Source organism: Hemiscyllium ocellatum, chromosome 13 (genome assembly GCF_020745735.1).
Source record: "Hemiscyllium ocellatum isolate sHemOce1 chromosome 13, sHemOce1.pat.X.cur, whole genome shotgun sequence".
Lineage (NCBI taxonomy): Eukaryota > Metazoa > Chordata > Chondrichthyes > Orectolobiformes > Hemiscylliidae > Hemiscyllium > Hemiscyllium ocellatum.
Window position 1 is genome coordinate 32,840,825 of NC_083413.1, and position 24,064 is coordinate 32,864,888.

At 39.9% G+C, this 24,064-nt stretch overlaps 1 protein-coding gene across 1 annotated transcript in view; it reads left to right on the forward strand.

The window, feature by feature from the left end:
- The window catches only part of psmd1 (proteasome 26S subunit, non-ATPase 1), a 104,066-nt gene extending 81,688 nt beyond the window's left edge, over positions 1 to 22,378 (forward strand). The window contains exons 20-25 of the mRNA XM_060834717.1: positions 12,795 to 12,964; positions 13,989 to 14,081; positions 16,435 to 16,530; positions 16,675 to 16,830; positions 21,150 to 21,301; positions 22,150 to 22,378. Of these exons, the coding sequence (XP_060690700.1) occupies positions 12,795 to 12,964; positions 13,989 to 14,081; positions 16,435 to 16,530; positions 16,675 to 16,830; positions 21,150 to 21,296 (662 nt within the window). The 3' untranslated portion in view covers positions 21,297 to 21,301; positions 22,150 to 22,378. The remainder of the gene's footprint in view (positions 1 to 12,794; positions 12,965 to 13,988; positions 14,082 to 16,434; positions 16,531 to 16,674; positions 16,831 to 21,149; positions 21,302 to 22,149) is intronic.
- Positions 22,379 to 24,064: the final 1,686 nt, after the last annotated feature.

The following is a 24,064-nucleotide window of genomic DNA, read 5'->3' on the forward strand; positions in this document are numbered from 1 at the left end:
CTCAGTCAGAAGGTCTTTTCATTAAGCCCCATTCCGGAGGCTTGAATACACAATTTTGGTTATCTCTCTGGTGCAATACTAATAGGGCACTTTTTTTCCTACTCTCTTCCTCCTCTCCTTTTCTTTATGTTCAGTCGCATTAATTTGAACCTTGATTTTGAAATTATAATGTGGGCTCATGTATAATTACTCTGTTAAATTGAAGAACTTGTTTCAAAATGCACCTCCTTTGATACAGTCCTTTTTAATTAGGATAAAAACTGATTCTCATTCCTCCGCAATTTGAAGTATTCAATGAGAGCAACTTATGTTGTACTGAGTTCCTTTATCAAACTTTACAATTAATATATTTTTTCATGTTCTGTTGTTATTAATGAAGATGGGTTTATCATTTAAGCTTAAAAAAAGTTTGATTTATAGTGGGTTAATTCTTAGCATTTGTCATTGTTTTGATATCCTCTAATCCAAACATCTGGAAATTCCTATTTTTCCTTATTTTTATAGCTAATTTCTGTATTTATACAAAGCTCTTATTAGAAATAAAATATACATGCCATATCATATTGTAATTTGAAACTGGAAGACAGGTTCTCCAAACAGCAGCCATATTCATTCCTTCTGTGATTTCAGTGTCTTCCCCCAACATTTGGCACTGCTGCCTATGATGAATTGGATCCAATGTTTTCTCAAAGTACAAAGAGGGAATCTGATTCCAAGAAATGCCTGCAGGTTTATAGACTACACATCAGTGCAAAAGATAACATTGAAGTATTTGCATCCATCTTCAGCCAGTCGTTCTGGATGGATGTTCTATTTCGGTCTCTCGGAGGTCCGCTCCATCACAAATGCCAATTTTCAGCCAATTTGATTCAAACCATGTGATAGCAAGAAACACTAAAGGCTCTAGTTACTGCAAAGATTGTGGGCCCTGACAACCTTCTGGCAAATAAACTGAAGATTTGTGCTCCAGAACTAGCCATGCTGCTAGGCAGTCTGTTCCAGTATAGCTCTGGCTCAAATGCAGGTCAGAGTTTAGGAATTTTTTTAGCCAATAACTTACTTCCTGACTTTTCAAAACCCATCCACTATCTACAAACCAGGAGGGTTTCTCCTGCACTAACCTGGATGAGCACAGCTCCAAGAGAATCCCAGAAACCCTCAAAGACATCTAGACGGGAACCAGTAGATGTGTCAAATTTGGACTTCCAGAAGGTGTTTGACAAGCACCTCACAAAAGGTTAAGTCAGAAGAGCCCACAGTGTTGAAGGTAGTATGTTGACATGGATAGAGAATTGACTCATGGCAGGAAACAGTGAAATCGGGATAAATGGATCATTTTCAGTTGGCAGTCAGTAACCAATGTATCCATTCTGGTTGGCACTTACTCGAATAACTCTAATAAATTAGTCAGATATGATTTCTATTTCATTTTCCAAATGTGCTGCTATTACCTCCTTAATAATTAATGTTATCCAGACTGGAGGGTTGAGTTATGAGGGTAGGCTGGGGTTTTTTTCACTAGAGCATGAGACGTTACAGAATGACCTTGTAGAAGTTTATAAAATTATGAGCAGCATAGATAAGGTGAACAGCAAAGGTCTTTGACTTATGGTTAGAGTGTTCAGAACTAGAGGGCAAATCTTTGAAGTGAGAGGAGAAAGATTTAAAATGGACTTGATAGGCAACTTTTTCACAGATTCATGGAATGAATTGCCAGAGGAAGTGGTAGATGCAGGTACAGTTACAACGTTTAAAAGACTTTTGGATGGTAAATGAATAAGAAAGGTTTTATAGAATATGGACCAAATGCAGGCAAATGGAAATAGTTTATTTTGGGAAACTTAGTCAGCATGGACAAGTTGGACCGTAGGGTCTGTTTCCATACTGTAGGACTGTGACATCTTTCCACCTTCAACATTCGCGGCAATAACATCTACAATGTACATTGTAGCAACTCTGCACATTTCAAACCCAGGACCTCTGCAATCTAGAAGGACAAGGGTAACAGATGCATGGAATGCTGTCACCTGCAAGTTCCCCTCCAATCTTGTCACCATGTTGACTTGGAATTGTATCATTATTCTTTGCTGTTGCTGAACGAAAATCCTGGGACTCCCTTCCTAAAAAGCACTGTGGGTATCTATGTGTCCTTTCTAAGAATTGCAGCAGTTCCAAGAAGACTGTGCAACACCATCTTTTTGAGGGCATTAGGGATGGATACTAAATTAAACACTTATTCCATTAATTTTTTTTTAAAAGTGCTAATCATAGCTGAAGTTGTTTGGTCAAAGGCATAACCTTGAAAGGTTTTAGAAGCAATGTTTTGAGGTCCTGATGATTGACCTCTGAAAGCCATACCAGCTTTCTATGTGAGAAACAAAAACAGAAATTACTGGAAAAACCCAGCACGTCTAGTAGCTTTTGTGGAGGGGAGGCAGAGTTAGTGTTTGGGTCCAGTGACCCATCACTCCGTTTGCAAGGCAACATTTGACAGAGTACAGCAACCAAAATGATAACAATAGGAAAACATCCTGTGCCTGAAGTTACATCTGACGTAGAAATAATGGAAAAAAACCCAAAAAACTGTGAGTACTGGTAATCAGAGACAGAAATTGCTGGGAAAACCCCAGCAGGTCTGGCAGTATCTATGGCGTGATGGGTCACTGGACCCAAAACGCTAACTCTGCTTTCTCTCCACAAATACTACTAGATCTGAGTTTTTCCAGCAATTCCTGTTTCTGATTACCAGTCTTCACAGGTTTTTGGGGTTTTTGCCCCATTTTTTCTATATGTTAGATGTAACTCCAGATACAAGAGATTTTCCTATTGTTATCATTTTGGTTGCTGTACTCTGTCAAATATTGCCTTGTCAAGAGCTTCTACACTTTGTTCTACTTTGATAATCATCGCCTTTAATATCTCAATTTTTGGGATAAAAACACATAAAACTTGCTATTAAGGGTTCAGATTTTTGACCTGAAAATGTTTTGACAGTTGTCATCAGGCTTTGCTCCTTCATATTAGGCTAATCAGGTTTTCTGTATATGTAATGTAATAGGAGGATTTAACACAATTTGAATTGCAATTTGAAAATAAACCCATAATAGTTGTGTGTTTCTCTGATAATTGCTAGATTATTTGGCAAATTGATTTTTGACGAATCAGCCCATCATCGCGAAACATCTCGGTCTGTGCAGAGTTCAGACTGTTCCTGTTTTTCATTATGAAGCTGTTTTCTGTTACAGTTATATAAGTTGACATCTATTCAGCTGTGTAGTACTGCCCATATAATTACGGCCAAAGCTAAGCTCCTGCGCCAGATAATTCAGCATTTGTTTACAATGTTGTCTTTAAATGCATTAAGCTATCTTTACTGATGGATTCATATTTATTCAGTTAATTTTGTTAGACAATACTGTGGACCAAATGGCGTGGAATTTGCAATTTGAATAAACACGACTCTATGAACAGTCATTGCTTCATTGAAAATCTGACAGCAACTTCTGGAATATATAAGAGCAAAGTCAAATGTGGAAATCCAGAAGTTGCAGTCTGAATTACCCTGCTTATCCAAGGAGTCACTGTTGCAGTTTTTGCAGAGAAATGTTCATTGCAACTATATGACCTTGTAGTATTTATCTGCTACTTTCACCCTAAAATTAGCTGAAAAAGCCAAGTGTATTCGTGTGTGTGTGTGTGTGTGTGTGTGTGTGTGTGTGTGTGTGTAGAAAATGATTAAAACTACTTAATAAATGCCCTAGCCCTGTAAGGATGATATTCTGTTTGGGGAAAAAGAATTGTTGTATTGTGATATCCCTTACAAGGCCCATGGGAATCACTAATTAATCTCCTTGTGGAGCTCATTGAATTTGAGTTCCTTAGGTAACAGGCAATGGCCTACACAGTTGGAGCACAATGGTAGTTTCCCAACCTCTGGAATAGAAGGCCCGGGTTCAAGTCCCTTCTCCAAAAGTGTCTCATTACATCTCTGAACAGGTTGATTAGAAAAATAGGTTAATAAAAAATTCAATAAAGCAAATCCCTTAAAAAGCTCTTGTGACATGGTGATAATGACCCTACTTCTGAGCCAGGAGACCCATGTTCGAGTCCCACGTGCTCCAGATGTGTGTAATAACATCTCTGATTAGAAAGTTTGGACCCATCTTGTGGATAATGTTCCTACCTTGAACCAGAAGGCCCAGGTTCAAGTCTCATTTGCTCTAGAGGTATGTGATATTATCCCTGAATAGGTTGATTAGAAATATCTATAAAGTAGATTGAAGGGCCCTCATGGCACTGGCAGCCTACTTCTGAGTCAGAAGACCTGGGTCCGAGTCCTAACTGCTCCAGATGTTGGTGGTAATATTTCTGAACAGGTTGATTCGAAAATATGTAGTATATCAAACGAAAATGATAAGCTGTTGTCGGGCTGTGGTAGTGTCCCTACATCTGATGACAGGAGGCTTGTATTCCAGTCCTACCTGCTCCAGAGATGTGTAATGACATCCCTGAACGGGTTGATTAAAAATATCTAAAAAGCAGATTAATTGTCTGTCCTATGCTGGGACTGGCCTATGTACACCACAAGTAGTGACTCTATTATGGTGTGTAACAATAAAAGATATTATTACATGTATAACTTCTGATAAGCAAATCTGCATTTTCCAATCTTCATTTTGCTTTCTGCACAGCATTGAAATCTAGTGTCTGTCTTGCTCAGATTTCCTAGTTTGAACTCTGTAGGTCTGCCAGAGATAGGGCCTGAGGCAGGCAGATGAAACAAATAATAAACCTTTTGCAAGCATGGCAGTTTTTCAACTCCACTCCTGATACGGGTGAGTTCTATCAGGGTAGCAAGAGGGTGTTCCTGGGAAATTGTCCAATCCATTCATAAGTGTAATTAATTAATTATTTGAAAGTCATGTAGTGATCTTGGTGGGGTCACACAGGGCTCCTGGGTCAGGAGCACACCAGGAGTGTGACGACAGGTACTTTGGGGAGCCAGTCAGTTATAGCTGGCCAGCAAATTTAGCTGGGTACATAAATGGGAGAACAGCTGAAAGGGGCATTTTGTCCTTGGTTCATTCTTATATTTAGTGAACACAGATGGCTAAGAGAGTTGTCAGTTAGTGCAAGAGCAGTGCTGGCATTGTAGGGACTAAGGGGAGAGCACTAGGCTTCTGGACACAATTGGAAGTTAACTAAGCACCAGCAAGGTAGTGAATGGTGATAGGAGAAAAGCTCTCAGATTTTGGTTCCAGTGGCAATGTAGAGAATATACTATGTAAGAAGGGCAAAGCTCTAGCATTAGGAGGGCAGAGGAGAAGGATAAGATATATGAAGGAAACAGAAACCATGTGCTCAGCATAGACTGTATTAACAAAGCTTCATTTGCCTTGAGATGGTTAGAGACATTTGTGCTTGTGTTATGAAAGAACCACAAATCTCACCACTGATGGCCATAAACCATTTTGCCTGTGGCCTCTTACAAGGCTGCAGATCTTAGTAGCTTCTCTCGAGCTGTAACGTGCCACTCCATCTTGTCAGGTTGTCGACTCACTATCTGCCAGCTGCAACCTTGCTAATGTAGGAAGCAATAGGTTTTACCTCCTCCACTAGATTCCCCAGTTGCAGGGAGTCATTGTTTGCCCAGTCAAACTTTTCAACAAGAAGAACTTCCACTCCTCAATGTTCAGCTAATTTACGATCACAGGTTTCCTCCTATGTTGTTCTGGCATTGATTATGACTCCTTCATCCTTTGACAGTCCAAGCCACTGGACAGGGTTGGCACAGTGGCTCAGTAGTTAGCACTGCTGCCTCACAGCGCCAGGGACCCAGGTTCAATTCCAGCCTTGGGTGACTGTGTGTGGAGTTTGCACATTCTCCCTGTGTCTGCGTGGGTTCCTTCCAGGTGCTCCAGTTTCCTTTCATAATCCAAAGATGCGCAGATTAGGGCAAATTGGCTAAAGTGTTCAGGGGTTTGTAGATTAGGTAAATATTAGGGGTAAATATAGGGAATGGGTCTGAGTGGGTTATTCTTCGGTGAGTCAGTGTGGACTTGTTGGGTCAACTGGTCTGTTTCCACACTGTGTAGGGATTCTATGATACTGCCACCTGATCTCTGGATAAGTTTTCAGATGCATGACAAAACCCTTGAAGAGAGAGCTGCTCGTCCTTCGATGAGAATCCTGACAGAGGCATGACAGTTAAAAAAGACCATTGAGCAGGCATCTGAAGGTGCTGCTGTGGTCCTGGACTTGTTGGGTGATACCTTTGGGTGAGGTCTTTGTATCTGGATTTCAGAATATGTGGGAAACCTGAGATCATGAGCAAAAGTCTTTGTGAACAGAAGCCTCTGCAGTGCTGAATCTTTGCCATGTTGTTTCACAGACTGGAGTGCAATCGATCTCTGTAATCTATGCTTTCCACTTTGTTATTCTTCTAATCAGAAATGTCCACCTCACTTTCCTCAACTTGCACATGGGCAGTATTCCTGGTTTACCATTGCTTCCTGTTCCCTGAACATGATGGTTTATAAGAATGGGAGTGCTCTTGCCCAATAGTTTTTGTGGGTAGTAAGAGTCCAGTTCACTTGTACATTCAAGAGAGAGAGAGGAGTTGCTGATAGTTTCTGTGGTGAATGTATTTTCGTAAGCAGCTGCAAGTATAGGTGCTAGCAGATTCTCAGCAACACCAAGGCTCTGTGCCTCGCTGAGAAGTCAGTAATTACTGTGAGGTGCATATTCTTCTGGCTCAAGCACAAAATATGGCCAGGGGTTTCCAGCTGGAGTGTCGAGCTTCTCTTTATAGGTGAAATGCTCCATCCCAAGTAGCATCCTGGTGAATCTCCTCTCCACCCACTTTGGTATAATCACATCCTTCCAATAGTGCAGTGATTAGAACAGCACACAGTACTCCAGCTGTGGCCTAACCAAAGTCTTGTACAGTTTCATCACAACAACTGTGTTCTTATAATCTATGCCTCACCTGATAAAGGCAAGCGTCTTGTATACCATCTTAACTATCCTATTAACCTGTCTTGCTGCCTTTTAAGAGATCTGTGGACAACGAACCCAACATTTCTCAGTTCCTCTGAGCTTCCTAGTGTCCTCCTGCCATTATTTGAGTACTCCCTTGTCTTGTTCCTGTTTCAAAAGCGCATTGCATTGCATTTAACAGGGTTAAATTTCTCTGCTTCTGATCAATCCATTTATATCCTTCTGTAAGCTACAACCTTCTTCCTTGTTGTCAATCACCCAGCCAATTTTCATGTCATCTGAAAACTAACTTTACTCATCTCACATTTCCTTCTAGATTGTTTATATGTATTATGAACATCAAGGGACCCAGCACTGATCCCTGTAGTATGCCACTGGACACTGGCCTACAGTCACACAAACAACATTCCACCACCACTGTGTCTGCAGTTTTGGATCCAACTTGCCAAGTTACCCTGAGACCCCTGTTCTTTTTCCTCCTCTATAAGGCTTCTATACAGTGTCATGTCAAACACTTTGCTGGAATCCATATAAGCTGCATGATCTGCCTCTAACAAAGTGATGCTGACTATCCTTAATCAGAATTTTTCCAAATCACTAATATGAGACTCTCGTAATTCCCTTGTCTATCTCTATTACCCTTCTTGAAAAGTGGAACTACGTTAGTTGTCCTTAAGTCCTCATGCACCTCCCCATTGCCAGAGAGGAAGTCATAATTTGAATCCGAGCACCTGTAATTTCCTTCCTTGTCTCCTATGGCGGACTGGGGTACAACTCCTCCAGACCTTGAGGTTTGGTCCACTTTTAAGTTTCCAAAAATTCCAGGACTCTACTCCTCACTCCCTGTGTAAAACCACTCAAGTACCTACTTGGTCAATAAGTCTAATTATGCTGTTCTTCTGTCATGTCACACATCCCCCCAGAGTATGCCACGGTGGAAAAGATGCCACATTCCAAGAAATCTCACATAATAAGCTCATAAAATATCTGTAGACAATTGTTAGTGAGGTGAATATTAATTGATGTTCATTCACCACTGAGAGCAACATCTAATTTTAAAGATTAGGAATGTACAGACAATTTTCTATATTTTCTCAAGCTATAAGAATGCCATGCCTATTATTGAATTTGTCACTTGTGTGAGCATATCATTTAACTGGTGAATGCTTTTTCATTGACTTGACAATTTTAGTTTTTATTGTCCTTCAATAATTCAAGAAGACCCACCTGATCTTCACTATTGCTCTGCCTTGTTACTTGTCTCCAGTTGCAGCGAACAATTGCTCTTTATGACAAAGGGCCCAATTTATCAGCCACCGCTGCCTCCTTACAATGAGCAATTTTAATTGTCTTATTGATCTCTCTCACCATTCTTTGTGGCCAGTGAGTGGTTGTGTTGCCATTCCATTTTATTCCACCCACCATTGTCCATTGGAATGTCAGCTGATGGCAATCACTGCTCCTCAGTTTGTTTCTTGTAAAATATCCAATCATCAATAAATGCCTCCCAAAAGCTTAACGCACAAGATTGTATTGAAATTGTAGTTTAATGGAATCTTGACTCATGACTGGCAACATCGTACATGCGATTGAAGCATTGTTAGCCTTGTTACAACCATGTAAATTCTCTCTTATATAAGAGAACCTGACCTCTTATCATGTGAAATCTCCTACCCATTTTCACTACCACCCCGCAATCTCCTAATTCACATTACCTTGCTATTCCATAGAATCCCTACAGGGTGGAAACTGACTATTTTGGCCCAACAAGTCCACACCGACCCAAAGAGTATCCCACCCAGACTCATTCCCCTACCCTTCCCATGGCTAACATATCACTGAATGTGACAGGCAATTTGGTATGGCCAATTCACTTAACCTGCGCATCTTTGGACTGTGGGAGTAAACTGGAGCTCCCCAGTGGAAACTCACACAAACACGGAGGTAATGTACAAACTCCACACAGTCATCTGAGGCTGAAATCGAACCTGGGTCCCAGGTGCTGTGAGGCACCAGTGCTAACCACTGAGCCACCGTGCCACCTATCAGTTTAATCATAATCAAGGTCCTTTTTGATAATTTTCTTGTATCTCTTACTATTTGTGTCAGCCCTCCCCACACACTTTGACATCCATCCCTAGAAGTAAACCTCCCAAGATTTCCATGACAGAAAGTAAGCAGCCTTACTTTCCATCTATCTAAATCTATGGTTGTTCTGAAAAGGACTTAGACCATGAAATGCTTTGAGGTATAATTACACTTGTAATGTGGGAAGTGTTGTAATCATTTTACACATAGTTAACTCCCATTGTGGGTAAATAATCTGATTTAGATTTTGGCTGAGGGGTAAATGTTTTCCAGCACACTGGTGCAGTTCCTCAGTTCTTTGACTTGATCATTTACGTTCATCTAAGAATGCACACAGACCTTGATTTCATGTCTTTTTAAAACCATGTTATAAATCCTCTTCATTGGCTGGCAATCACTAGGTTTGCCTGTATTTCTTGTGCTTTTGCAGCACCACTCTTATCTGGACCCTGATTTCCAGCATCTGCAGTCCTCACTTTTGCCCTGCAATCAGCTGAAGGGCTTGTTATAATTGTTTATTGCTACCCCTTGAACCTAAACATAGAAATCAAAAAATGAAAATATATTTGAATGCAGTTGATAACTGCTGCAAGGTTCACCTTAATAGGTTAGCTTAAGGTTGAGTTGCTTCAGGGGCTTTTAAGGTCTTCATACTCTTAAGGTCTCGAAGCTGCCTCAGTCACAGCCACTCTGTTAATATCCAACACTTAAGTGAAATATTTACTATCGGAAGATCTAGTGTTTACCTTGAAATCATCTTGCATGCTGAATTTAAGTTATATTAATTTGTATCTGAAGTCCTGTGCACAATATTGGTCTGCTTATTTAAGAAAGGGTCTAAATGTTTGAAAGTAATTCATAGGGTGTTTGCTAGGTTGTATCTGCTGGAGATTAAAAGATTAAGAGTGAACTTGGTTAAAACACATGAAATCTTGAGCGGTCTTAACAGAAGAAAGATGTTTCTACTTGTAGGAGAGCATATAACATGGGATCTATTTCATAAGAAGTGATCACTTAAACAGATGCAAACCTTTTTCTCAGAAGGTTACAGTTGTTTGGAGCTCTTCCACAAAAGCTCCTTGAATATTTGTAAGGCAGAAGTAGGTAGATTCTTGATAAATAAGGGGATAAAAGATTATGGGGGCAGATATATTCCAATGAGCCATGATCTTAAGTGATGCAGGTTTAAGAGGTCGAGTAGGCAACTGCTTTTCATTTTGTATGTTCCTATGTTATATCTTTTGACACACAATAAAGAATAAGATGATGATAATCTGATTGTTTTTGAACAAAACCCAAATTTGTAAATATAATTCCCAGAAAATAAAGTCGTAGTCATGGAGATGTGCAATACGGCAACAGACTCTTTGGTCCAACTCATCCATGCCGATCAGATATCCTAAGTTAAGCTAGGCCCATATCCTTTTCAACCCTTCCTGTTCATATATCCATCCAGATGCCTTTTAAATGTTGGAATTGTACCAGCTTCCACTACTACCTCTGGCAGCTCATTCTATACAGGTTACCCCTTAGGTCCCTTATAAATCTTTCCCCTTTACCCTAAACCTATGCCTTCTAATTCTGGACTCCCCCACCCCAGGGAAAAGACCATGTTTATTTAACTTATCCATGCCCCTCATGATTTTACAAATATCTATAAGGTCACCCCTCAGCCTCCGATGCTCCAGGGAAAGCAGCCCCAATCTGTTCAGCCTCTGCCTATAGCTTAAGCCCTCCAACCCTGGCAACATCCTTGTGCATCTTTTCTGAACCCTTTCAAGTTTCGCAACATCCTTCCTACAGGAGGGAGACCAGCGTTGCACGCAATATTTCAAAAGTAGCCTAACCAATGTCCTGTACAGCTGCAACATGACCTTGCAACTCCTTTATTTAATGCTCTGATCAGAAAGCATACCGAACGCCACCTTCACTATACTAGCTACATGCAACTCCACGTTTAAGGAGCTATGAACCTGCACTCCACACCTGAACCTGTTTGTTCAGCAACAGTCCCCAGGACCTTGGCATTAAGTGTATAAATCCTGCCCTGATTTGCCTTTCCAAAATGCAGCACTTCTCATTTATGTAAATTAAACTCCTGTGCTAGAATAAATCAGAGTTTGAAAATTCTGAGACTATGCAGAAACTAGTTTGAAGTCTGAGAAACAAATTAAAAGCATTACTTTTTTCTACTCATTTTCATAGATCATGCTTGGTCGGTTTTGGCCAGCACCCAAAGTATTGTAATAAAGCTGAATTGAATATGCTTTACTTGATCAATGTGTTTTGATACAAAAGCATCCATGTGCACGCCAGTACCTCTATTCTTGTCTTGCATCCTTAAAATCATTCAAATCAATAATTGTGCTTTACTGTTATGAGAGAGAGGATTTATAATCATCTCGATAGGAATCCGTTGATTAGGGATAGTCAACACAGTTTTGTAAAGGGTGGTTGTGCCTTACAAATCTTTGAGTTCTTTGAAAAGGTGACCAAACAGGTGGATGAGAGTAAAACCGTTGATGTGCTGTATATGGATTTCAGTAAGGGATTTGAAAAGATTCCCCATGGTAGGCTACTGCACAAAATACGGAAGCATGGGATTGAAGTTGATTTAGCGGTTTGGATCAGAAATTGGCTAGCTGAAAGAAGGCAGAGGATGGTGGTTGATGGGAAACGTTCATCCTCGAGTTCAGTTACAGTGGTGTGCCGCAAGGATCTGTTTTGGGTCCACTGCTCTCTGTCATTTTTATAAACAACCAGGATGAGGGCGTAGAAGGATGGGTTAGTAAATTTGCGGATAACACTAAGGTTGCTACAGTTGTAGATAGTGCCGAAAGATGTTGTAGATTACAGAGGGACATAAATAAGCTGCAGAGCTGGGCTGAGAAGTGGCAAATAATGTTTAATGAAGAAAAGTGTGAGGTGATTCACTTTGGAAGGAGTAACGGGAATGCAGAGTACTAGGTGAAAGGTAAGATTCTTGGTAATGTAGATGAGCAAAGAAATCTTGATGTCCAGGTGCATAGATCCCTCCAAGTTGTCACCCAGGTTGATAGGGCTGTCATGAAGGCATATGGTGTGTTAGCGTTTATTAGTAAAGGGATTAAGTTTCAGAACCATGAGGTCATGCTGCAGCTGTACAAAGCTCTGGTGCGGCCGCACTTTGGGTATTGTGTACCTCTCTGGTCATTGCATTATAGGAAGACTGTGGAAGCTTTGAAAAGGGGTCAGAGGAGATTTACAAGGATGTTGCCTGGTACGGAGGGAAAGTCTTAGGAAGAAAGGCTGAGGGACTTGAACCTGTTTTCGTTAGAGAAAAGAAGGTTGAGAAGTGACTTAATTGAGATATAAGATAATCAGAGGGTTAGATCGGCTGGACAGTGAGAGCCTTACTCCTTAAATGGCTAGCATGAGGGGACATAGCTTTAAATTGAGGGGTAATGGATATAGGACAGATGTCAAAGGTTGTTTCTTTACTCAGTAGTAGGGATGTGGAATGCACTGCCTGCAACAGTTTTGGACTTGCTAACTTTAAGGGCATTTAAATGGTCATTGGATACGCATATGGACGAGAATGGAATAGCGTTGATTAGTTGGGATTCAAACTGATTTCACAGGTTGGCGCAACATCTAAGGCCAAAAGGTCTGTAGTGCGCTGCAATGTTCTGTGTTCTAATGTAAACTTTTCTCCTTTTTTTTTGTAGGTGGACGCAACATGACTATTTCACTCCAGTCACGGACAGGTCATACCCATATGCCCTCAGTGGTTGGGGTGCTGGTATTTACCCAGTTCTGGTTCTGGTTTCCTCATTCACATTTCTTGTCTCTGGCCTTTACTCCAACTGCAGTCATTGGGCTAAACAAGGATCTCAAGGTAACTTAATTGTTTTGTTAACATCTGTTTTTCATTCCTTGCTACCCTATACAGCTATTTTCAATTTTATTTTCATCCCATTTACTTACTGTTGCACTTGTTCATAAATTTGTTTGTGGTGATGATATGATAGATCTATGTTTCTTCTGGTTCAGCGTCAAAAGATGTATGCTACCCTACTAAGTTAGCATGAACATGCTTACTCAGTCATAAGATGGCTGTTTTGTCTTGTCTTCTGAAGTTGAGGTGGTAGGTCAATTAAGTGAAATTTTCTGAACTCTTCAGTTGGCAACAATCTGGCAGTGTTATTTTTCAGCAACAGAAAAGAGAAGCAATTACATTCATTTCAAAAGAAAATTAATTTAGATATTATTAAATAAGAATACATGCAGACCGTTGGTTGTAACTTGAAATTAGTAAGGTACAAACGTATGACAAAAAATAGTTAATGTTATTCAGCCTTGGGATTCTACAGAAGTTTCAGCAGCATGTAGTAAAAGACTCAAAATACAATTATGTGGTGTTTCAGTACAATGATTGAAGACTAAGAAGTACAGAAGGAGATAGTTAAATACCCATTAATGTCAGCTGTCGCTGTAATGGAATATTCATCTTTGATTGTAGATTCAACTCAGATTCCCGGGATTTACCGCACAATTTATTCTGATTTAGAGAGATTGCTAGAGGTAGTCTTTTTCAGATAAGGCAGTAAGTTAGGTTCTGTTTGTGTTCTCAGGTGGATGTAAATATCCCATGAAACCTCAAGCAGTGTTTAGAGTAAATTATGTGCTGACATTTCCTGCATTACAACAATAACTATGCATCAGATACGCTTAATTGGCTAATGCACTTTGGAACATCCTTGGGTGTGTGAATGTGCTATACATATGCAAATCTGTTTTTCTTCAAAGTAGTTGAACTTGGGAAAAGTAGTTGTTCCAACATATTTAAACATTCATTTACCCTTACTTATACAGCTTTTTCAATTCTTTCTGAATATGTGTATGATATTCTTTGTTCACAGATGCCTAAAGTTCAGTACCGTTCGAATTGTAAGCCATCAACATTTGCCTATCCTGCTCCCCTGGAAGTTCCTAAAGAGAAGGAAAAAGAAAAGGTTTATTTTACATGCCATTTCCATTCAAATCAAGATGCAAGGCAAACTCTTTGTAATCTATTTGTATAAGTAGAGGAGAATTGCAGACTATATTGATCGTGGAGATTTAAGTATTTTTGTTTTTTCATGTAATTCTTGTTCCCTTGTTATTAAGTATGAAAACCTGTTAATGCATTTTCTTTCAATTTGATGGACTTGAATTTGCATTATGAATTTTATTGAGCTTTGAAATAGGGAAAGTGAAATATTCAAGTCTTTCTGTCCAAAACATCTGTAACTCAGTGGATTGATTTAAGCGTGAATGCTTAATCAATCTTGCCATTGTCAAAGCAGTCACGTTGTAGCTAGAAACTGAAGAACGAAAATATTTATTCTTTGAGGAACGGTACATACGAACAGACTGTTCGGCCCTCTCAAACTTGCTCAGCCATTTGATAAGATCAAGACTGACCTGAGTGGCCTCAACTTTATTTTCCTATCTACTTCTTATCAATTTCCTGTCACCTTTGACATTCTTGTTAATCAAATAGCTATCTAAATCAGACTTAAAAATACTCAGTTACTCTGCTTCCACTGATCATCTGGGAAGAGAATTTCACCAACTGCTTTCTGAGAGGAAGTATTTCTTCTCCTCACTATCTTAATTTTTAAACTGAGCATCCTGGTTCTTCAACTAGGAGAAACTGATGAGGAGCTTGTGCCTGAGGCATCAATTCTCCTGCTCCTTGGGTGCTGCCTGGCATGCTGTGCTTTTCCAGCGCCACAATCTCCATCCTGGTTCTTGTCTCACCCACAAGGCAAAGCATCTTCTCAGCATCCAATCTGCCAAGTGACTTCAGTATCTTTATATGTTTCAATACCATTACTCTTATTCTTTTAAACTCCAGTGAACACAAAGTCAACTTGCCCAGCTTTTCTACATCAGGCAACTACTTCAACACAGGAATTAAGTATACCTTCTCTGATTTGCAGTTCAATCCTTTTTTAAGGAAGGACATCTAATCTGTACCTTAATTGTAGCAAAAAATTGTAATAAGATGGATGTCGCCTCAGCCACTTTTCATCTCATTGCCCATGTTCAGTTCTATTAGAATGAGCAGGTGGCCAGTAAAAGCTATTTGTTTTGTGTTGTCACCCAAGACAATTTTGACCTTGCAGTTTTCAGAAATTGTAGAGCATGAATATCTCAACCATTGACAGCTGCTCTATTGTTTCAGTAGTTTGTAGATGACCTATAGCTGCTGTTGTTTTGGTTGCCCTCTTGAATTTTAACTTTGAGTTCTAAAATTTTTATAGTCTTAAATCTTTCTAAAAGTATTTTGCAAATACGGAGATGTACAGCATGGAAACGGACCTTCCAGTCCAACTTGTCCATGCCAACCAGGTATTTTCCATTAATCTAGTCCTATTTACCAGATTTTGGCCCTTCTCTTTCTCAACTCTTCCTATTCATATACTCCTCCATGTGCCTTTTAAATGTTGCAACTGTACCAGCCTCCATTACTTCCTATAGCAACTCATTCCATACTCTCACTACCTCTCTGTGAAAACGTTGCCCCATGGATTCCTTTTATATCTTACCCCTCTCACCTTAAACCTATGCCCTCTAGTTTAGGATTCCCCTACCCTGGGGAAAAGACCTTGACTATTCACTCTGTCCATATCCCTCATCATTTTATAAACTTCTCGAAGATCACCCCCGCTGTCCTCCAATCCTCTAGGGAAAATAGTCCCAGCCTATTCAACCTCTCCCTAGAGCTCAAACCCTCCAACCCTGGGAATATCCTTGTAAATCTTACCTGAGCCCTTTCAAGTTTCCATTCACCTATGGTGGCTCAGTGGTTAGCACTGCTGTCTCACAGTGCCAGGGACCAAGGTTTGATTCTGGCCTCTGGCGACTGTGTGGAGTTTGCACATTCTCCCCGTGTCTGCATGCGTTTCTTCCCACAGTCCAAAGATGTGCAGGTCAGGTGAATTGGCCAAGTTAATTTGCCCATAGTGTTAGGTGCATTAGTCAGGGGTAAATGTAGGGAAATGAGTCTGGGTGGGTTACTCTTCGGAGGGTCAGTGTGGACTTGTTGGGCCAAAGGGCCTGTTTCCACCTGAGGAAATCTAATCTAAGTTGTTCCTATAGCGGGGAGACCAGAATTGAATATGATATTCCAAAAGTAGCCTAACCAATGTCCTGAACTGCTCCAACTCCCCACACTCATAATGCATTGACCAATAAAGGCAAGCATACCAAATGCGCCTTCCCTACTCTGTTTACCTGTGACTCAGCACTTCTGTTTCAGTTTCTAATTCTATGATTGTTAGGCTTGATTAGAAAACATATTATCTGTTAAACCCTCAGGTTTCCACAGCTGTCCTGTCAATCACTGCCAAAGCAAAGAAGAAGGAGAAGGAAAAAGACAAGGGAAAAGAGAAAGAGGAAGAGAAAATGGAAGTTGTAAGTACAAACTGAGCGCATATCACTCAATGATCTATTATTGTTTTGTTGCTTTTGAACAAGAATAAACTGACACTAATACGAGGTTTACATGGTCGTTTCAATACACTTATATGCTGATTTCCCTTCATTCATCATCTTTAGGAAGAGACTGAGAAAAAGGATGAAGATAAAGAGAAGGAAAAGAAAAAAGAGCCAGAGCCAAGTAGCCAGTTATTGGAGAACCCTGCCCGAGTAATGCCTGCACAACTTAAAGTCTTGGTTATGCCAGAGGGGTGCAGGTATCAACCTTTTAAACCTGTGAGTAATGTCTTTTTTAAATTGCTGTCAGTTAGTGCAAAATACATAAATTAAGAGTCACTCTGCTTGATGATTGTAACAATTATAGAAACCACTTTTGAATAAAGAATTTTGACTGAAAATATGGGGTTAAAATTCAACTTAAATTATCACATCAGCTGCCAATTGTACTCTTTGCCCATATTCAGTTTGATTAAACCAAACAGGTGGCTCATACAGTATCACCTGCTTTGTATCAATTTTTACCATGCAGTTTTCAATAGATAAAACACTCTGAAGATTTCAGCCATTGACGTGTGTTCTGTTATTCAGTTGTATTGAACCCACTTTACCAATATCTACTGTCACTGATATAATTGTAAACAGAGAATTTCCTGCAGTAACTTCTCTTACCATCCCCTGCTCCTTACTTCTGGAATTGTCCAAATTTCTATTCTTGTCTCTCATTATTGTTTCTCATCTACATGATTTTCATTAGCAACATCAAGGTAACAAGTCACATTCCACAAGAATATTACAAACACCTCGCTCTATCTTGCTACCACACCCTCAACTCCTGCACAGAATCAGACAATAATTTGGTATCTTTTTGAAACAGTTCAGTAAAGGTTCACTCAATTCTTTCCTCTAATGATGAAAGGTTAAATACATCGGGCCTGTATTCATTGGAGTTAGAAGAATGAGATGGTCTTTTTGAAATGAGATCTTGGGGGATTTGGTTGGATGATACTAGGAGGATGTGTGCTGTTATGAAGAAGATAAAATAGGGGCATGCCTTAAGAATCAGAGGTCTCCTTCCAAAGAATTGAGATTAGGAGATTTTTTTTCGCCGGGACATACTAGTCTGTGGAATTCTCTTTCCCCAAAAGCAGTGATAATTAGGAATGTATTCAAGGGTGAATGAAAGAGATTTTCGATCAGTATGGGATCTGAGGATAAACACAAAAGTGGATTTGAGACCACAATTAAATTAACCACAATCTTATTAAATGGCATAACAAGCTCAAGGGCCACATTGCATCGGATGTAACAGTGGTGTCCTCTGCATCAGGGAGGCAGGATGCCAACTTGCAGATCGTTCCAGAGAACATCTCTGGGACACCCGCACCAACAAACCCCACCACCCCGTGGTGGAACACTCAACTTCCCCTTCCACTCCACCAAGGATATGCAAGTCCTGGGCCACTTCCATTGCCAAACCCCAACCACCCGACGTCTAGAGGAAGAATGCCACATCTTCCGTCTTGGGACCCTGCAACCACATGGAATTAATGTGGATTTCACCGATTTCCTCATTTCCCCATCCTCCACCTTATCCCAGTCCCAAGCCTCCAACTCAGCATTGCCCTCTTGACCTATTCATCATCTTTCCCATCTATCTGCTCTAACCTCCTCTCCAACCTATCACCTTCTACCCCACCTTCAGCTGCCCTCTTTCCCCCCCACCTCCCTCCCATTTATCTTTCAGCTGCCTGGCCCACAAGCTCATTCCTGATGACTGGCTTATGTCCAAAATTTCGATTGTCCTGCTCCTTGGATGCTGCCTGACCTGTCGTGCTTTTTCCTGCACCATACTCTTGAAACAAGACTATGGGCCAAGTGCTAGAAAATGGAATTAGAATAGTTAGGTGATTGATTCTGCACTGGTCAAGAACAATGGGCAGATAAACCTTTTTTTCTATGCTGTAAATACCTATGATTCTATGGACTAGGCATGTAGTTCTGGAATATGTCCGTGGAGTTATTTCCTGTTAAATTATTAACCAGTTAAGATCAGAGGAGTGAATATGTTGCTCAAGGACTGACTGAGAGGCCTTTGCAAAGCAGGGGCTGTACCCTTGGAATGATCTAAGCCTGAACTGTGTTGGGATTGTTCTTGAGTGCCACATAACTAGGGAAGTAGAAAGGGTCTGTATCTTAGTACATGCATATACAGTAGCATGTAACAAAACAGATGAACAGAGAGCACAAATAAGTGTGATGGTTGCAGGATGACACTAATTGGGAACTGAATATTGAAGGGTATTTAGGAAACTAGGAAGATTAAAACAAAGAGAGAGATGAGGCTGTGTTAATTAATAATGGTATTAGCTTAATAGACACTGGGTGCCCTAAATTCAGGAAACCAGGATGTAGAACGTTTGGTTAAAGATGAGAAATGATAAAGACACACAGTCACTTGTGGGAGTGATGTGCAAGTCTCTTAACAGTAACCACACTATAGGCTGGAGTATAAAATAATGAAAATCAGGACCCTGTCAGAAAGGTGCAGTAATAATCATAGGGAGTTTTAAACTATGTTAGACTGAAAATATCAGGTGGACAAAAGTAGCCAAGGTGAGGTGTTCATAAAATGCCTTTGGGATAGTTTCTTAGAACAGGACATCTTTGAGCAAGTAATACTAGACCTCTTATTGATCAAGAGATAGGATTAATTAATTACTTCTGTAGAAATGCCCTTTTGTAGCAGCAATCATAATATAATTGATTGAATTTTGCATTGAGTTTGAGGGAAAGAAGACTGGGACTAAGACTAGTATTTTAAACTTAAGTAAGGCAATTATAAGGGCAGGAAAGCAGAGCAAGCTAAAGTGAACTGTCATATTATGTTAAAAGATAGATCAATAGTGATGTAGAAGCGCATAATGAAGGGGATGTTTAGAATACACAGAACTGAAACATTTCGCAAGAAAGACAAATTGGAAGGGTAGGACCCACCATCTGTGGCTGTTATAAGGATTAATACTGACAAGGTACTGCCTTTCTTTGAAAGAGTGAAATAGGATCTTTTATGTTCACCTAAGAGGGAAGGTAGGCACCTTTACTTAAAATCTCATCACTTTGAGTTAACTTTTCAAATTTGTAGTGTTGGTGCGATTTTATTGTTTTTTGGTGCTGGGCTAATTACCAATATGCACGGTAATTCTTAATGTGTGGTTGCATGACCTTTTCAGATCTTTTGAGGAGAATAAAGAAAAATATGCGTGCTGAGTTGTAAATGGAGATATTTAACAAAAACCTTGCCGGAAAGATGAGTTGGAGTGCCACAAGGATCAGTGCTGGGTCATTTATTTAAATGATTTGGATGTGAATGTAGGAGCCATAATTAGTAAGTTTGCAGATGACATCAAATTTAGAGGTGCAGTGGACAGCAAAGAAGATTACCTCAGATTACAATAGGATCTTGATCAGATGGGCCAATGGGCTGAGGAGTGGCAGATGGAGTTTAATTTAGATAAATGCAAGGTGTTGCACTTTGGGAAAGCAAATCTTTGCAGGGCCTATACACTTAATGGTAAGGTCCGAGGGAGTGTTGCTGAACAAAGAGACCTTGGAGTACAGGTTCATAGCTCCTTGAAAGTAGAGTTGCAGATAAGATCAAGAAGAAGGCATTTGGTATGCTTTCCTTTATCGGTCGGATTGTTGAGTATAGGTGTTGGGAGGTTATGTTACGGTTGGTTAGGCCACTTTTGGAATATTGCAGTTCTGGTCGCCTTCCTTTTGGAAGGATGTTGTGAAACTTGAAAGGGTTCCGAAAAGATTTACGAGGATGTTGCCAGGGTTGGAGGATTTAAGCTATAGGGAGAGGTTGAACAGTCTGGGGCTGTTTTCTCTGGAGCGTCAGAGGCTGAGGGGTGACCTTATAAAAGTTTATAAAATCATGAAGGGCATGGATATGATAGGATCTTTTCCCTGGGGTGGGGGCATCCAGTATAGAGGGCATAGATTTAGGGTGAGAGGAAAAATGTATAAAAGAGACCTAAGGAGCAGCTTGTTCACATAAAGGGTGGTGCATGTATGAAATAAGCTGCCAGAGGAAATGGTGGAGGCTGGTACAATTGTAACATTTAAAAGGCATCTGGATGGGTAAGTGAATAAGAAGGGTTTGGGGGATATGGGCCGACTGCTGGCTAGTGAAACTAGATTAGGTTTGGATATCTGGTCGGCATGGATGAGTTGGACCAAAGGGTCTGTTTCTGTGCTGTACATCTCTATAACTCTATGTTGGAGACTATTGATCAAACTATCAATTTGGTGAAAAGCTTTGTGAATCTATTAACTTGTATTCATGGGCAATAAAGGCTGACCTGGTCCCCTTATTGATACTGAAGATATGATTCAGTTATATTGTAAAATGCATTACATATCCTCATCCAACGATGTGAATCATTGCATAAGTTTATTTTCACTTTTGAAATTCTGCAAAATGAAGAAACCTGCATTGATTAGATTTTTAGATTTTTCTTCTAAAAAAAAATGTCACTTCTTAATGAGTTTTGTTGCTCTGCTATTAATGTGACAAAAATATATTGTTGCAGCTGTCAATTGGAGGGATTATAATTCTAAAGGATACCAGTGAAGACACAGAGGAGCTTGTGGAACCTGTTGCTGCGCATGGACCCAAAATTGAGGAAGAAGAAGAAGAACCGGAACCACCAGAGCCATTTGAATACATTGATGATTAAGTAAAGTAGGTGTTAGTACTTGGCAAGCATTCTTTTGATCTTTTCCTCATGATGAACTGGAGCCATGACAACTCACAAGCACAGAATTGTTAAGTTGCTGGAGGATACCTTCCAATTTGTTTAAAACTTCCAGTCTCTAAGACTACACAATTTAACCTAAATTTATTTTCTCTTCAGCAAACCCCTATAATCATCCCACCTCCATCCTCAGCTCAATGAGTTGCAGTTAGGAGGTCTTTCTTTTCATTGATATAAATATGTAGACAGTACAGTTTTGTCAGGGGAGTATTGAAAAACATCAATTCTACCATATTGGGACATTCACGAATTTGAACTTGTTGGCTAGAAACAATGGATGCCACTCGGGTAGGAAGTGAAACTTGCCAGTGCTCTGTGCTGGCAAGCTCTCCAGTTTTGCTTGAGTAAATTCTCAGCAATAGTCCCAGTTTAGAAACCTTGCTGTTATGTATCCAAACTTTCCCATGTGACAATGTCCATGTGATGAGATTATACATAACGTAAGATAAATGAATAAAGAATTTCTCAATAGCTTGTTTTTTGTCATGTTGCTGTTTTAGAAAACCAGCAACATGACAAAAAAGATAAATCTGGATTTGTAGTTATTTTATTTTAATGACCAAGCTCATCACGTGGAACACTTAACAGTTTCATTGTCATAAGGAATGAAGAGAATTTGGCTGAAAGTTGTTTCTGATTTTACTATTTTTTTAAAAAAGTACTAAGTTGGCATGAAGATTGATTTAGGTTGAAAATTCACAAAACTAAACAAACTATTTTTGCAATGAAGTCTTTGTAAGGCTCATTATATTTATTTCCTATTATTCTTCCGCAGAGTTGTATATGGAAATTCAGAAGATCCGCTCACCTTGTTCCAACACTTTAATTTTATTGGAGATGTCCATTCAAGGCGTGTAATCCACAACATGCTTCTGCAGAATGGGCTGCAGCAATTTCACATTTGTCACGGTGACCCTCCATACAGCTGCAATAGATTTATTACATGTTGTAAAAGTTGGAAATGTTTTAATGATCTCAATAAACCACTTTCATGTAGAAGAAAATTCTGCTGAATTTAATTCTGCTATTGGCCCTTCAGTTTCCTGGATAGAGTCGAAGTTCAGTCCCATTTGCAACTTCTCAGATCATGAAATGGTCCTTGCTCACATGCAGCAAGACCTGGGCAACTTTCAGACTTGGGCTGATTGGTGGTGGGTAACATTTGTGTGTCTCAAATGCCAGTCAATGACATGTTGAATAAAAGGGAATTTGGCCACCTTCCCAGGGCATTCAAAAGGATTACCATTGCTGACCACCAACCCTCAACCATTAGCATCCTGCAGAACTATATCTGGACCAGCCTTTAAATAATGTAGTTACAAGAATAGTTTATAGAAACTGGATTTTCTGGATTAATAGTCATCTCCTGACTCCCAGAATCTTTTCAATATCTAGAAGGCATAAGTCAGGAGTATCATGGAATACACTCAAAAGCCTAGATGAGTACAACTCTCAACCACATTCAAGAAACTTGGCATAAGCTGGGACAAAGCAATCCATCTTATCAGCATCCCAACCACAAATTTAAACATTTATGCCTTCCACTAACAATATATTTTGACAGCAGAATCTCAGAGCTGTTTCCATAACAGTACTCTAGATGTATCAACACCCCATGAACTGTCACAATTCAAGGAGGTGGTTGACCATTACTTTCTTGACAGTAATTAGGGATAGGTAACAATTATTGGCCTTGCCTGTGATGTCCATATTCCATGGAAGAATTGAGGGGAAATAAAAATCAGATTCTGAATTTTTTTTTAAAAATGAGACTGATGTTACAAGTAGTTAATCTTAAATAAGGACTGCTTTGTGCCACTACTCTTACACATCCTGGAAAAACAATCGGTTCACTCTGAAAACAGAAGCAAAATGAACAATGTGTGGGGTATTTGAACAAGCATCAGTCAAGGTTCTGAGTTAAAGGAGTTAGAAATGTCCCATCTTAAGTCCATAACTGAACAGTGCTGGTTGTCCTTAATCAGGGTAGCAGTAAAATTTGTTACATTTGCCTTCAAAAAGGTCCTCACTTTATACTGTAATCCATTGATTCCTAGTGGTAACTCTGTGTGGGTCTGTTACAGCTTTCTGGATTCAGTTATGAATTTTCTCTATCTGCCTGTCAATTCTAGCCTTATGAATGATGGTGATTTAAGCTAGCTCTTCAAGAGCCGCAGTTACTGTGAAATCGTGATGCAGCAGCAAGTTCAGAAGATTAGGACAACGCCTGCATGTAGAAAACGTATGAAAATCAGAAAGCCATTCTTGAAATAGAAAAAGTTCCTAATTTATTGAGAGATCAAATAGAAATGCATGTTAGTCATCTTATTTTTCTGCTATTCAAAAACATTGTGAGGGCTACAAAGACAGGAGCACTGATTATGCTTCAATGGAATAGAAAGATATGTCACAAAACAAAGCATCCCACCCTCTCCCCATACACCTTGATGCCTTTAACATCTAGAAATCTCTTTCGTTCTTATGTGTATTCAGTGACTTAGTTTCTATTGCCTTACACTGTAGAGAATTCCACACGGTCACCACCTTCTGAGTGAAGATTAGATGACTTACAGTGTGGAAACAGGCCCTTCGGCCCAACAAGTCCACACCGACCCGCCGAAGCGCAACCCACCCATACATTTACCCCTTACCTAACACCTTGGGCAATTTAGCATGGCCAATTCACCTGA